The sequence below is a fragment of the Mastomys coucha genome, unplaced genomic scaffold (assembly GCF_008632895.1).
Source record: "Mastomys coucha isolate ucsf_1 unplaced genomic scaffold, UCSF_Mcou_1 pScaffold3, whole genome shotgun sequence".
NCBI lineage: Eukaryota > Metazoa > Chordata > Mammalia > Rodentia > Muridae > Mastomys > Mastomys coucha.
This window is the reverse complement of record NW_022196909.1, coordinates 42,603,791-42,618,036: the sequence shown is the minus strand read 5'-3', so window position 1 is coordinate 42,618,036 and position 14,246 is coordinate 42,603,791. Positions and strand designations below refer to the sequence as shown.

The window sequence follows — 14,246 nt, the reverse complement described above, 5'->3', positions numbered from 1 at the left end:
AACTTCCTATTGGTGCCAGCCTCAGTAAGCATTCCTGCCACTCAGGAGCCCAGAGCTGGGGGTGGAGCCTCACCCAGGGGCTTTACAAGTACAGAAGAGTGGCTCTTGCTAGGGGGAGGGGAGGAAAGTCAGTGGATGGGTGTTAGCATTCTCTCTAAACTCCACCCCCACAGTTACCTGGCAAGAGCCAGGTAGGCCTGACCCACTATAAAAGGGGCTGCTTGCCCCCTCCTCCCTCTCTTACCCTCTTGATCTTCTCTTTTTGCTCCCGCTCTGTCCCTCCCCCCGCCCCCCCCCCCGCTTCCACATGGTCATGGTTGGCCTCTACTCCTCTATTCTCTCACTCTGCCTTTCTCTGCCTCTACTACCCTCTTAACTCCCCTCCCCATGCCCTGAATAAACTCTATTCTATATTATACCATAGTGTGGCTGATCCCTCAGGGGGAAGGGATGCCTTGGCATGGGACCGCTGAGACATCCCCATTCCCCCATACCTTACCACACCTCCCCGTAGAACATATTCCTTCTCTTTATCTTTTTATAAACACAACAGGTGGGAAGGCAGGAAAGGGTTTCGAGGAGGCAAAACTAGCAGGACACCCCCACCCCCAGGCATGTGGGGAGCAGGGGAGAAGGAATTGGCTCAGGAGGGGACCAGGGAGATAGAGTCAGCTTTGGGGCACGGAAAGGGCAGGAGCTAATGCATGTCAGGAGTCCTCATGGGTATGTGAGGCTCACCTCACTGGGCAGGTTCTGGGACAGGGGTTTCAATCACCTCTTGGAGAACCTGCTGTGTCTGGAGGAGAGATACAAAGCCTGCTGTGTGCCCAGGGAGGCGGGGCTCAGAGGCAGCTCAAGGTTTTTGAGCCCACTGAGCCAGGGCTAGGGTGCCCGACTTAGAAAATGTGGGTACCCCGTCCCCCACTCCACCTAAATATCAAGTACTTGAGAAATGACACTCTGTTCTCCCTCTATCTCCACACAATAGTTGGGATATAATCCTATAAAAACATTATTCATTTATCTAAGATTCCCTTTGTCCATGGTTCCTCGGTCGTGTCTGACAGGGGCTGGTGGAGACCTGCAGGGACCCAGCTGACTCAATCTCTGAACCCTTAACTGGCCAGGTGGCTGGCTCACAGCTGACTAGTCACTGGCTGCAAGGATTCCCAGGCCCAGCTACCAGACACCCCCGCCCCCTCCAAGCTCTCACTACCACCACTGCAAGCCCCTCCCACTCAGAGGTGAAAGGGCAGAGCTACAGGCCATATCAGGCACTGTGGCTTAGATTGCCACTGGTGCTGGATTCCAGGTAGTCAGATATCTAGGCTAGAATACCTTCCCTTTTCTCTCAGAGGAACTCCCCCTAGAGAGCTGCTTGCTGTCCAGGCATTGGGTGTGAGCCACTAGAGTATCTTGGCAGGATAATGGCACTTCCAGGAGCTGCTGCCAGGAACACCTGGCATCCCACAGCTCCCATTACGGTGGGCAGGCACTTCACCTGCCATCAATGGGATTAGTAGCTGGGCAAAAAAGCCTGCCCATGTCTTTGATGGGGTGGGGGTGGGGTGGAGGGAATGAGGATGTTTCTGTGGTCCAGGGGTGCCAGGAGAGGAGGGAAGGAGGATTTCCAGCCAGGGCTTCCTCCACTGCCTGGGAGGACAGTCAATCAGAGGCCCTGGGGATGCTGACCACTCACGGTGGGCACTCAGGCCAAGCAGGCACCCAAGGTTGCCAGGAGATGCGCTCCTGAGGTCCCTGAGCACGGCACACTACCTGGCCAACTCCCGATGACCCGCCTAGGTGCTCTTGCCTGACCACAGAGGTCTCCCCCAAATCTGGTGCCTTCCCAACCAACAAAGGTCAGGACCAGCTTCTGTCTGAGTGAATGCAGAAGTCACAGGTGTCTTGTGGTCCTTACATGGCCCAGAGCAGATGCATCTGAGGGCCACGCAGGAGCTGCTGGCCCAAGGGGGATGCTTTCTGACCATACCCCCGTCACAGACCAAGAAATCAAGGCAGGGAGGCCTCCTTATGGCCAAGGCTCAAAGTTGGCCACGCTGGGGACACGTGTTCATGCAAAACACACTCCTGCACATGCATGTTATCTGAGAACAACAGTCCTGACCTTCAGGATTCACTCAGTGTTATTCTGACATTGTGCTGTAAGATCCGAGTAAACAGGGACATCTCAGAAAAAAAAAAAAAAAAAAAACACCGGGAGGCCAGGAATTTCCTTAATAAGATAAGCTCAGGAACTTTGAGAAGGTAGCAGAACTCTCCAGAAGGAAAAGGCTAATTAACATTCCTCAGATCACAGGGTGAGAACCAACCTGCGGGTGGGGGACACATTCCTCAGGGTGGACCTTTGCCCACCTTCAGACAAGGGAAGTCCTTGCCACCTCTCTCCCTGAAGACCAATCGGTTTAAAAAGTCACACTGTTCTACCAATCACATTATGTCTAATGGCGGCTGCCCTGAAAATTGTATAAAAGCTCACTGAACAAGCTGTGTGGGGTCGTCATCACCTCTCCTCAGGGTCGGGGACGGCCCCAGTGCACTGGAATATTAAAAATCCTCATGCTTTTTGCATCAATCAGGCTCCATGTGATTCACTCAGGGGGGTCTCCGGTAAGCTAAGGCTTGGCAGGGTCTTACAGTGTCTGATGAGGTCTGCGCCTGCTGATATCCCTGCCCTGGTCCTACAAACTTTACTGCCACTTCCCAAACCTCAGAAGCCAATTCCCACCTGCGTGGTATCCAAAGCCAGGTCTGAGGCTGCGTGACCGGTCTGTGTGCTTCCTACTTGGTAGTGGAGTGATGGCAGCTGTTTTGTTGGTGGTGGGTTGTTTTGTTTTTGTGTTGCGTTGTTTCTTCAGAGCCGAGGTTTGAACCCAGGGCCTGAGTGTGCTACACAAGCTCTCTATTGCTGAGACATAGCCTGGTCTGGTCCCCAGGGCACACTTTGATTGCGAGGCCCCAACTCTAGAACCATCCAGGCAGGTGAATGGGGAAGCTGGCCCTGGCTTTGCTGTCACCACCTTGGGACCTGCGATCTGGGGCAAAAGGCCTGACCCTGTCACTGGTTGGAGCTCTTATGCCCGGTGTGATGGGGAGGGTCTCCTCTTTGCTCTTTAGAATCCTTGGTACAAAATGGCAGTATGGATGGCTGTAAGCTCCTGGGAGGGAGGGCGGGGTTCCTGAGAAAGAAAATGTGTAGAAACAACAGTACAGGCACAGCGGTGTGGGGGGGGGGGTGTCTCAAGAGTGTTCACACGAGCCTGTGTCAGCAATGTATGCGTGTGAACATTCATGTGCAAGCATGTTTGTGTGTGTGTGGGGTGTTGTCCCCTGCCCTTTCTGAGGCCTGGGCAGAGAGAAGATGGGGCATGGTTTATCCTTTCTGTGTCCCACGCCTTGGTGGGCCCCACAAGCTTCACGTTCCATCCCATTTCCGCTCCGTGGACCGAGTCTCTGGCCCCGCCCCTTCACTGGTCCTGGAGCCAAGGTTTCTCTCTTGCTTGATGTCTGCCCTCTTCTAGACTCAGGAAACCTCAGGCTCAGCCTGTGTACCCTCTTCTGGTGTCTACTCCAGCTCCCACTAGCAGCACGTGTCACACAGCTTCCTGGGTGCCGGTCAGCATCTGCCGCTTGGCCACCTCTGTCTGCCCTAGTAGGTAGCCATTGTCTCTAGACTGTTGTGACCTGAATCTGGCATGCCTCCACAAACTCACATGGAGGCCTGGATCCCTAGTTAGAAGATGAGGCCTGCCAGGCCTGTCTGGGTAATATTTTATTTTATTTTATTTTTTTTATTTTTTTGGTTTTTCGAGACAGGGTTTCTCTGTATAGCCCTGGCTGTCCTGGAACTCACTCTGTAGATCAGGCTGGCCTCGAACTCAGAAATCTGCCTGCCTCTGCCTCCCAAGTGCTGGGATTAAAGGCATGCGCCGCCACCACCCGGCTGTATTTTATTTTATTTTATTTTTTATTTTTATTTTTTTGAGGTCATGAGAACATGCTGGTATGCCGTGATAGCTCACCTGCTTTGTCTCTTCTGCTCCATTCAACCTCCACTCTCTACCCTGTGTAGAAGCAGCACTTTGTTCTTTTCAAGGTCATGCCCTTCAGCTTCCCTCCTCTGGACCAGTGAGCCAAATAAACTTCCTTTGCTTACAAATCGCCCCACCCCAGGCATTCGGTTAGAGCCCTAAGAAACGGACCAAGGGCCCCATCATGGGTCTCTGCTCTAAGGGGAAGACCCTAGCATTTCTAATGGAGGCCTGAAACCCTTCGAGGGTGTGGCTAAGGAATGCACCCTTAAAGAGTCTCTTTCTGCACCACTCCACTGTCCCTAGTCCCCACCAGTGGTGGCCAGTCTCTGCTCACCTGGCCCTCCGCTGTAAGATTTCCCCATGCCGGGAGTCTCCCTTTGAACTACCATGCACTTACCCATGGTGCCCTGGGAGTGCCTGCCCTATGGGATGGGAGCTTGTCAGGTTTGAGTCCCTGCCCCACAGACCCTTCCAGAAAGGCAAGCCCTGCAGAGGTGGGTGTGTCCCCCCACAGCTTGCGGGCACGTTCAGGGTACGCGGTTTAGTTTGCTTCAAAGCTCAGGTTTCGTGACGTTGCAAAAGGCAAACGGTGAGTGCATTAAGTGCATCTCCAGGGCTGAAAGGATTTAAGCAAAGGAAGAGAGACATTGGGAAAGCATGAAAGTGGACTTCTGTGGGTTCCGAGGAGTTAGCCGGGCGGGGGCTGAGAGCATGGTGCTGCTCCTAAGGGTATAGCCCGTAGCTCCAGCAGGGCTGAGCCCAGCCCCTCCTCTCTGTGTTTTTGGCGATTCCCCAGTGGCTAGTGGCTTCCAGATGCATCTGCAGACTACTCCATCTGTCTTCTGCATACTGCTGCTCGGTTCCAACTGTGCCCCCCACCCCGCTCCCCTTCAGCAGAGTCACTCTTGGGACTGCCCTCCTCTGGAGCGCGGAACCCCACCCGCCCCAAGGTTCAGGGTTCCGCTTTGACCCTGAGCTAACTGCAGAATGACTGCTGCCCTCCGCCTGTGCCCTGTGCCCTTCACGAAGGTCACCACTGGGAGCTCCCCTAGTCTTGGCAAAGCTATTTCGATTCAGGGCAGCCCGCACAAGACTGACTGGGAATCATAAAACTGTGTTGTGCCACAAAACTGGATACTCAGAGGTCTTGCCAGCTGGGGTGGTGGACCAGCCAAGGAGCTTCCAAGTCAAAAGGGCGACACTGTGCCCCCACCTGGTCCCCTGGCCTCTGTTCCTGGTTAGTGCAAGTTGCCTTGATACACCCTGGAAACCTGGAGAGCCACAGACACTGACCGACGGGGGTGGGGGGTGGGGTGGGGCACCCAGGGTGCCCTTCTTAGTAACCCAGGCTCAATACACTCAGACTTTCCTCAAAAGGAAGGAGAAGCAGTGACTACCTGGAGAGACACCTGGCCCTGTAGCACTCAGGAGGGACAAGCACTTGGGCACTGGGATCAGGGTTGCACCATGCTGGCTTTCAGAGCCCTGCCCCTTGGTCGACCCATCCAGCAGACACACACTGTTAGCATTCTGTCTAAGCTCTGCCCCACAGTTACCTGGTAACAGCCAGGTAGGCCTGACCCACTATAAAAGGGGCTGCTGCCCCCTCCTCTCTCTCTTGCTCTTACTTTCCCTTCCCCCTCTCTCCCCAATTCCCCTTCCCCTCTCTCCACATGCTCATGGCCCACCTCTACTCCTCTATTCCTCTAATTCTCTACTCTCTCTCTCTGCCTTTCTCTGCCTCTACTACCCTCTTAACACACCTCCCCATGTCCCCGAATAAACTCTATTCTATACTATACCGTTGTGTGGCTGGTCCCTCAGGGGGAAGGGATGCCTTGGCATGGGCCCACAGAGGCACCTCCTTCCCCCAAACCTCACCACGCCTCCATAGGACATATCACCCCCTTCTCTGTATCTTTATTATATAAACACATCACACACTGCACACGGGGTTCAAGGCACCATGCACTTGAGAACCCAGGCTCCTTACCAGGAATGACTGGAAGAGCTGGAAGGCCCCGACAAGCCAGATGTACAGGTGGGAATGCACCTGGGTGGAGGTACCATTGAAGGTGTTGGCCACCACCAGGAAGGAGTAAGGCCCCACTGTGAAGAACTCCCAGTCGTAGGCACCGGATGTGGCAATGGACTGATTGGCTTCAAAGAGCTGGATGCTGGGGTTCCACCTGTAGACCACGCTGTCGATGTTGTGGTTGTCCCCTGGAACCAAGGTCAGAGCTGGGGGAGGGGCGCTGTTCCCTGCGGTTCGCCACTGCTTGCAGGACCAGGCTTGGCCAGGGCACGGACAGCTGCTAGGCACATCCCCTGTGTCCCCAAATCCCTCCCTTACCGTGCCGCTCAGGCAGCCTCTGTCCCCCAGCCTCTGAGCCCCTACGGGCACAAGAAAAAGACTGCACGGCGTCTGGACCTTCCTCCACCTGAGCCCTACGCACCTCCAGCCTCACCTTCTTCTGCCTTGGCCGACTTGCTCCCACCACCCTCTCTTTGTCTGGAACTTCTTCTCCCTCATGGTGCTCCTCCCCGGAAGTCTTCCATGAATACCGCTCCCCTGGTGTGTCTCTCTCCTGACATTCTATGGAAACCCTCCCCCATGTTGCCCTTTGGAGAGGGCCTCCCTCATGATGCTCCTCGGATGCATCTCCTATGGTGTTCCCTGGAGACCCTCTCTTGTGATGCTCCCCGGAGGTCCTCCCCTATGATCCTCCCTTCGTAGTGTTTCCTAGAGGAGACCCCTGGGGCTGCTCTCCTATGGCCCTTCCTGGAAGGACTTCCCTTATGGTCTTCCTCTCCCATGACTGCTCTGCAGGAACACTCGCCCTTTGAGGGTACCCTGTTGTTGGGGTCTTGGGCTCCCCTAGGTGCAATGGCTGAGACTTCACCGCCCAGGCTGCCTGGTAAGATGCACACCTGGGTGGATACTGGGCTGAGGAGTCTCAAGAGAGATGGCTCAGAGCAACCATACAGCTCCCTTGGTTTGGGAAGATGTGGCCACCTTCATGGCAAGGGCCTGACTGAGACACCAGATTCCCCAGCCAGCCCAAGCTGTGCTACCTGCTCTGGCAATATGGAGCCCATGCCAGAATCCTGAGAAGCAGCAATGGCAGCCTCTTAACTGGCTCCCTCTACGGCCACACCCCCAATGACATTAATGTTGCGTCTACCGTCCCCCGTTTATGGTTGGTACGCCAACCACTGACTAGCTGCATTGATCTGGCTCCTCCTCACAATGAGGAAGCAAGTTGTTGGAGACAGTCCATGCTGGGGCCCAGTGGCCTCTCTGGTGGGCAGGAACCACATGGCTTCCATGGTTTCCCAACCTAGGCGATCTGCAGCTGTGACGGAGTTTAGGTGGCCTACCTCTGACCGAATATTTCAGGGGTAAGCTGCAGGAAATGGGTCAAGCATGACTTAGTGTTTGTGCGTGCGTGCACATGGGTGTGTGTGGGGTGTGCATATGTACATGTGGCATGTCCACATGAGGCTACCGGCCAATCTCCAGCGTTATTCCTCAGGGACACTGTCCACCTTGTCTTTTTGAGATAAGGTCTTTCAATGGCCTGGGGGGTGGGGTGGGGGTCACCAATCAGGCTACACTGGCTGCAGTGACTCCCTGGGATCTTCTATCCTAGTGCTGGGATTACAAAGGCGTGTACCATGCTTAGCTATGTTTCTTAGGTGGTAGTTGTCCAACACAGGCTCTTATGTTTGTAAGACAAGCACTTTATGATTGCCATTTCCCGGCCCCAACTTAATTTTCTTTTTTTAAGAAGATGAAAAATTCCCCCTTGCTCACAAAGTGTGCACTGGTTTCCTTCCGGGTCAAAGGCCACATTCGCCTTACCTTCTCGGTGGTTGGCTACCACCAGGAAGTGCTCTCCGTCCACCTCAAAGGCCTCCCAGTCGCGGGCGCTGTGGGTGGCAATCCTCTGGTAAAGAGTGAACTTCAGCTTTCTGGGGCTCCATTTGTAGATGACTGAGAACTCTTGACCCCTTTCATTTGGCCCGAAGTTGGCCACGGCCAAGAAGATCTGAAAGAGAAGCATTACCAGACCTGGAGCCCAATCCGCAGGAGTCTGAACTTCAGTGTCTTTCTCACATCTACAGGGAAGGGGACAGGGCAGACTGAGTGAATACCAGAGTCCTGGTGCTAGGACATGCTCAGGGCTCACTATTGCATGGTTGTGTGGCTCTCCCAGGGACAGAAAGCATGGTTTTTCAGTTCCCATGTGATATTGTGTGCATTGCCTGCATGCAAATAAAAGAAAGCATGCATTTGTTTAGGGACAAAATGTCTCCTTCCCTTGTTTTTCTGTTTCCCAGTATTTCTTAAAGGTAAACTTATTATTTTTATTTTTCTTTAAATCACAAAGAAAATGAAAAACTTGGGCTGGTGAAATGGCTCAGCGGGTAAGAGCACCAACTGCTCTTCTGAAGGTCCTGAGTTCAAATCCCAGCAACCATATGGTGGCTCACAATCACCTGTAATGAGATCTGATGCCCTCTTCTGGTGTGTCTGAAGACAGCTATAGTGTACTTATTTATAATAATAAATAAATCTTTGGGCCGGAGGGAGAGCCAGTGGGGCCGATTGGAGCGGGGTTGACTGAGCAGGGTCGACCGGAGCGAGCAGAGGTCCTAAAAGTCAATTCCCAACAACCAGATGAAGGCTCACAACTATCTGTACAGTGTGTACTCATATACATAAAATAAATAAATCTTTAAAAAAAAGAGAAAATGAAAAACTTTCAGATGTCATTTGGAAAAAACCTACTGGTAACACTACCATTGGACACATTGCATCCCTATTGGGTGGCAGCAGGTTTTATCTGGTCCATCTCTAATGTCTGGGGTGGGCCCTCTGCTGAGCGAGAGCCCTTGGAGGCAGCCAAACAATGCTGTCTTCAGGACATCCTGCCATGCAGGCTGTGGGAGCTGGGAAGAAAACATTCCCTTCTCCTGCCATGGTGTGAGTGCCCTCTCCTGGTGTGAATACCTTCTCCTGGTGTGAACGCCCTCTCCTGGTGTGAACACCCTCTTCTAGTGTGGGTGCCCTCTCCTGGTGTGAACACCCTCTCCTGGTGTGAACGCCCTCTCCTGGTGTCCCTCTTCTGGTATGAATACCCTCTCCTGGTGTGAGCATCCTCTCCTGGTGTGAACACCCTCTCCTAGTGTGAATGCCCTCTCCTGGTGTGAATATCCTTTCCTGGTGTGAATACCCTCTCCCTGTCCAGGTCCTCTGCTCACTCCAGCCCAGGTGGAAGGCAACTACTACCCAAGGCCAACTCTCAGGCCTTGACCTCCACAGAGCTGGTACTAACATCCATTTTCACATTCTGGGTAGCCAGTGTGGTAGATAAGATACTCATTCTGAGATGCTTCTTGCAACTGCAATTGGCCTAGTAAGGTTACTCCAACAGTTAGTGGTTTGTTTTGTTTTGTTTTGTTTTTTGAAACGGTCTAATGTAACCTAGGCCAGCCTCAAGCCCTCTATGGCCTCAAACTCTCTATGTAGCTGGGGGATTATAAAATGATTATAAGCCATCATTCCCAGTTTATATGGTGCTGGGGACCGAACTCAGGGATCTGTATGCTAGGCAAACACTGGACCAACCGAGCCACTTTCCCATCTCCAGTCTGAACGTTTTGATTTCTAGTGAGTTACACAGGACTAGACAGACTTTTAAGCTGGAACCACTTCTGCCCTGTGGGGAGTTGAGCTGACAACTCTTTTTAAAAGAATCATTTATTTATTTTATGTCTATGAGTACGCTGTCGCTATCTTCAGACACACCAGAAGAGGGCGTCAGATCCCATGACGGATGGTTGGGAGCCAGCATGTGCTTGCTGGGAATTGAACTCAGGACCTCTGGAAGAGCCGCTGGTGCTCATAAGCGCTGAGCCATCTCTCCAGCCTGAGCAGACTCCTTATAGGAGCCTTATATAGTCATCCCTCCTAGCAAGGGCTTAGAAGCCCAAGGGATGCCCTGGCCTGCAGCGTGTGTGTTGGTCCAACCTATGGACCCCAAGGAGGCTCCATCAACAGGGAAGGGGAGGAAGACACCTATAGAGACTTGCCTTTTTCCCAATGGTGAAATGTCGCCATGATTGCGCCTGGTGCGTGGCGATGTTCTGATAGGAGACAAACTTCCCATCTGTCCATTTATAGATGGCCGATCTAGCCTTCCGGTTGGCTGCGGCTGCGAAGAGCCCCACGCCGGGGATACTGAAGACCTCGATGCCCAGCGTCTCTGAGTTGGTGGGCAGACTCTGGTGTTCTTCAACGTAGTCCAGCTTGGTCTTGGCTTGGAATGGGAGGATGGGGACCTAGTCAGTGTGCATAGGAACGGAGCTGGGCGTTCTCTTGGGAGTGACGTCAGGAGCCCTGCCATGACTCGGCTCCTAGGCCTAGGCCCAGGGCCCTGGGATTTATAACGATTTTCTTTGGAGCCCCGTTTTATCCTGGAGGGAAAGGCTCATTAAAGGGATGCTGCGCCTGCCCACTAGGGTGCTTTTGGGTCTGTGTAGCCCCAGATTCAAACAGGACAAAAAGAGGTCTGAGTGTCTGTGCTGTCCCTTCTTCCAGACATTAGCTAGCTATCAGAGAAGAGTTGCTGAGAGAGCCCAGCCACATGTCTCTCATGACTACACCACAGATGTGCCTGTTTCTGGGTTGAACACACAGGCTTGACATTCCTGGAGTTCTGAGGACATCTCTAGGGCTGGGCATGCCTATTCAATGGAGGAAAACATCCTGGCTTGTCTGGGTTGTTCTGGCGGACACCGGCTACTGAGGTGGCTGGCTCTCCACTCTCTGAAGTGGCCCTTATGGATGAATGGGACACCAGTCCTTTGGGATGTTCTTTTCCCAGAGGGCATGCAGCCAGCTACTCTATGTACTTAGGATACCATGGGGTTTCAATTCTGGGTCCAGCCTCACCTGCCAACACAGAGACCCATTCGCTGCCAGCACACAGGTATAGCCCCTTCTGGGCAGCATCGAACCAGAACTGGGCACCCTCTGCCTGGGTGCACGGTGGCCGGGATCCCAGGGTTACTTTCACGTCAGCTTCTGTGGGGGAAGATCAGGTGAGAGTGTCTGGCATATCAGGATTGCTTAGACAAGGATTCTATGCAAGGTTTTCTGAGCCCAATGGTCCTTCACCTTTGTACATGGCTGAAGGGAGCCGGATAGCACAGGTCATTGGAGATAGGGTGGGTGGCCCTAACCATGATGTTCCCTGTGTGGCTGGCTGGCCTCACCCACCTTTAGCCTGCAGGGCAAGTCTCTCAGTTCTCTGAAGCCATTCCACAAGACTCTCAATAGTCCCACACTGCCCTCGGGGCCTGTCTCTTCTCAACAGTAGGCGCTAAGCCATAGACAATATTCTTGAGTGTGTTTGGATCTCACTACTTCTAGTACCAACATTGGTCTCATGTCCTGGCTTTATAGGGACAGCTCCATCAGCATCGGACAGTCATGTAATACAGTAAAAACCTAAATGCCCAACACACACTGTGCCCTTCCCCCAGCCTTGAGCAGACTAAATAGACCTTCAGTCCTTAAGTGCTTGCCGGGGTAAGACCTTAAAGACCCTGGTGGAGTCAATTTCCTACAGGAGTAGACTGCCTGCTGAGCTCGCTTTGCAACATAATCCGGCTGAAACAAAAGATGGGTCTGTGGGCTTTCCCTATATAAACTGCAGTGCTGACTATTAAACTTTGAGCCTCAGATCAGAAACTTTCATCTTGGCTTCATCCTTCTCTCACACCCCGTCCCTTTCATTTCCAGCCCCAATTTCAGTTAACCCAGTTTATCCATGGCTGTTGGACAGCTACAGCACACAGATGGGGACTTCCTTTATTTATGATGTTTGAATCACAAGTTTTGGGGTCCTGGCTGTCCCTCACCTGACCCTCTTTCCACAGAACAGGGGTATATGTGTAGTTGGGGCGGGATTCTCAGCATCTATAATGCAGGGGCTGTGATTGTTATAAATGGCTCAACGTTGCAACTTAACACTAGGGCAGAGAAGATATGGGTCAGAGAAAGCACATCCAGATGGCGTGGGCTGTGAGGGCTAGCAGGAAACATGGCATGGGCTGGGCTAAGGTCAGAATGACCTGGATGGAGTGGCTGGGAGACATTAGCAATAGCTGGCCAGGGGTCGGGAGGAGGGAGCCTTCTTGCTGTGAATCATGTCTTGCAGCTGTCAGGGGGCCAAGAAAGGTGCTTGGTCTGCCCGTAGGTTGTCCAAAGAGCCCTTTAAGGGACAGGTTGGAGGTTCTGGCTTTTCTGATGGCCACTAAGACAACTCCCCTTCAGTCACTGAGAAGTGTACCCTGGCGAGGCTGAGAAAGGGGCCTGTGCGCTCAGGTGTTGTTGGGGGTTGGGGGTGGAGGGAGTGGGAAGCAAGCCCCATCAACTAACCATAGGGATATTTCAGCACCTCGTTATCCTCAGGCCTCCCTGTGAGCCTCTTCAGCACCCGGGGGATGGACAGCTCAGCCAGTCTGGCGTTCCTGCTGGGACACAGCTGTGGGGTGGCGTCTGAGCCAGGCAGCAGAACCAGTTGCCTTATCACGCCCTGTAGAGGAAGAAAGAGAGGTACCACTGGTGTCTGGAGCTGCTGGGGACCTTGCTAGCTAGCCTGTAGAGTGAGAGGGGTCTGACTGTAGGTTTAATGGGAAGATGACAGGACAACTGCTTACTGCTGTTAGTGAGGGAGGGACTGTCCACATGGAACTAGAGTGACCAGGCCATATTTTTTTCCACCTGACCCAGCTACTCGTCCATCTCTTCCTTCATCATTCATCCACCACTGATCCATCCACTAATCTATCTATCTATCTATCTATCTATCTATCTATCTATCATCTATCAATCATCTATCTATCCATTTATCCATCCATCCATCCATCCATCCATTCATCCATCCATCCATCCATTCATGTATACATGCACCCACCCACTTACTCACTTGTCCATCGGCCCAGCTACCAATGTCCTTTCATTCAAAATCTATCAATCAGTCTATCTGTTCATCCATCTATTTACCTACCCACCACCTATCCATCCATCTAGCCACCCAGTCGTCAACCCATATGTGCATCTGTCCACTTATCCGTCCATTCACCCATGCATGCATGCAAGCATCCATCCATCCATGCATCTATCCACCGACCTGTTTTTTCATTTGCCCATTCAAGCATAACACAAGTACATTTCCACAGAGTGATTACTATGGACACCACAGAGAACTGTAGATCCCAGCTATGGTGTGGACTCCAGATACCACCTTAGCAGTGAGTACACCAAAGGTATAGATGTGAAAGTGAATGGATGGATAGGTAGGTGGGATGTATGTGTGAGTAAATGTATGAGTGGATGGATGAATGGGTGGATGGATGGGTGGGTGAATGGATGGATGGATAGGTGGATGGATGGTTAAGTGGATGGATGGGTAGGTGAATAGATGGATGGATGGATAGATGGATGGATGGATGGGTGGGTGAATGGATGGATAAGTAGATGGATGGGTAGAAGAATTGGTAGATGAGTAGATGGATGGGTAGGTGGATGAATGAGTAGGTGGATGGATGGGTGGGTGGGTGGATGGGTGGGTGAATAGATGGATGGATGGATAGATGGATGGATGGATAGATGAATGGATGGATAAGTGGATGGATGGGTGGGTGAATGGATGGATGAGTAGATGGATGAATGGGTGAATGGATGGATGGGTAAGTGGATGGATGAATAGGTAGATGAATGGGTAGATGAATGGATGGATGGATAGGTGGATGGATGGGTAGGTGAATAGATGGATGGATAGATGGATGGATGGATAAGTGGATGGATGGGTGGGTGAATGGATGGATGAGTAGATGGATGGGTGGGTGAATGGATAGATGGATGGATAAGTGGATGGATGGGTGGGTGAATGGATGGATGGGTAAGTGGATGGATGAATAGGTAGATGGATGGGTAGATGAATGGATGGATGGATGGATAAGTGGATGGATGGGTGGGTGAATGGATGGATGAGTAAATGGATGGGTGGGGGAATGTATAGAGGGGTAAGTAGATGGATGAATAGGTAGGTAGATGGATGGGTAGTTGAATGGATGGATGGGTAAGTAGATGGATGGGTAAATGAATGGATGGAT

At 52.4% G+C, this 14,246-nt stretch overlaps 1 protein-coding gene across 1 annotated transcript in view; it reads right to left on the bottom strand.

Annotated features, from left to right (window-relative positions):
• The window catches only part of Tspear (thrombospondin type laminin G domain and EAR repeats), a 224,462-nt gene that overhangs the window by 7,751 nt on the left and 202,465 nt on the right, over nt 1–14,246 (bottom strand). Inside the window, exons 5-9 of the mRNA XM_031346936.1 lie at nt 12,508–12,664; nt 11,017–11,148; nt 10,155–10,381; nt 7,921–8,107; nt 6,049–6,278 (exon numbers count right to left, since the gene is read on the bottom strand). Of these exons, the coding sequence (XP_031202796.1) occupies nt 6,049–6,278; nt 7,921–8,107; nt 10,155–10,381; nt 11,017–11,148; nt 12,508–12,664 (933 nt within the window). The remainder of the gene's footprint in view (nt 1–6,048; nt 6,279–7,920; nt 8,108–10,154; nt 10,382–11,016; nt 11,149–12,507; nt 12,665–14,246) is intronic.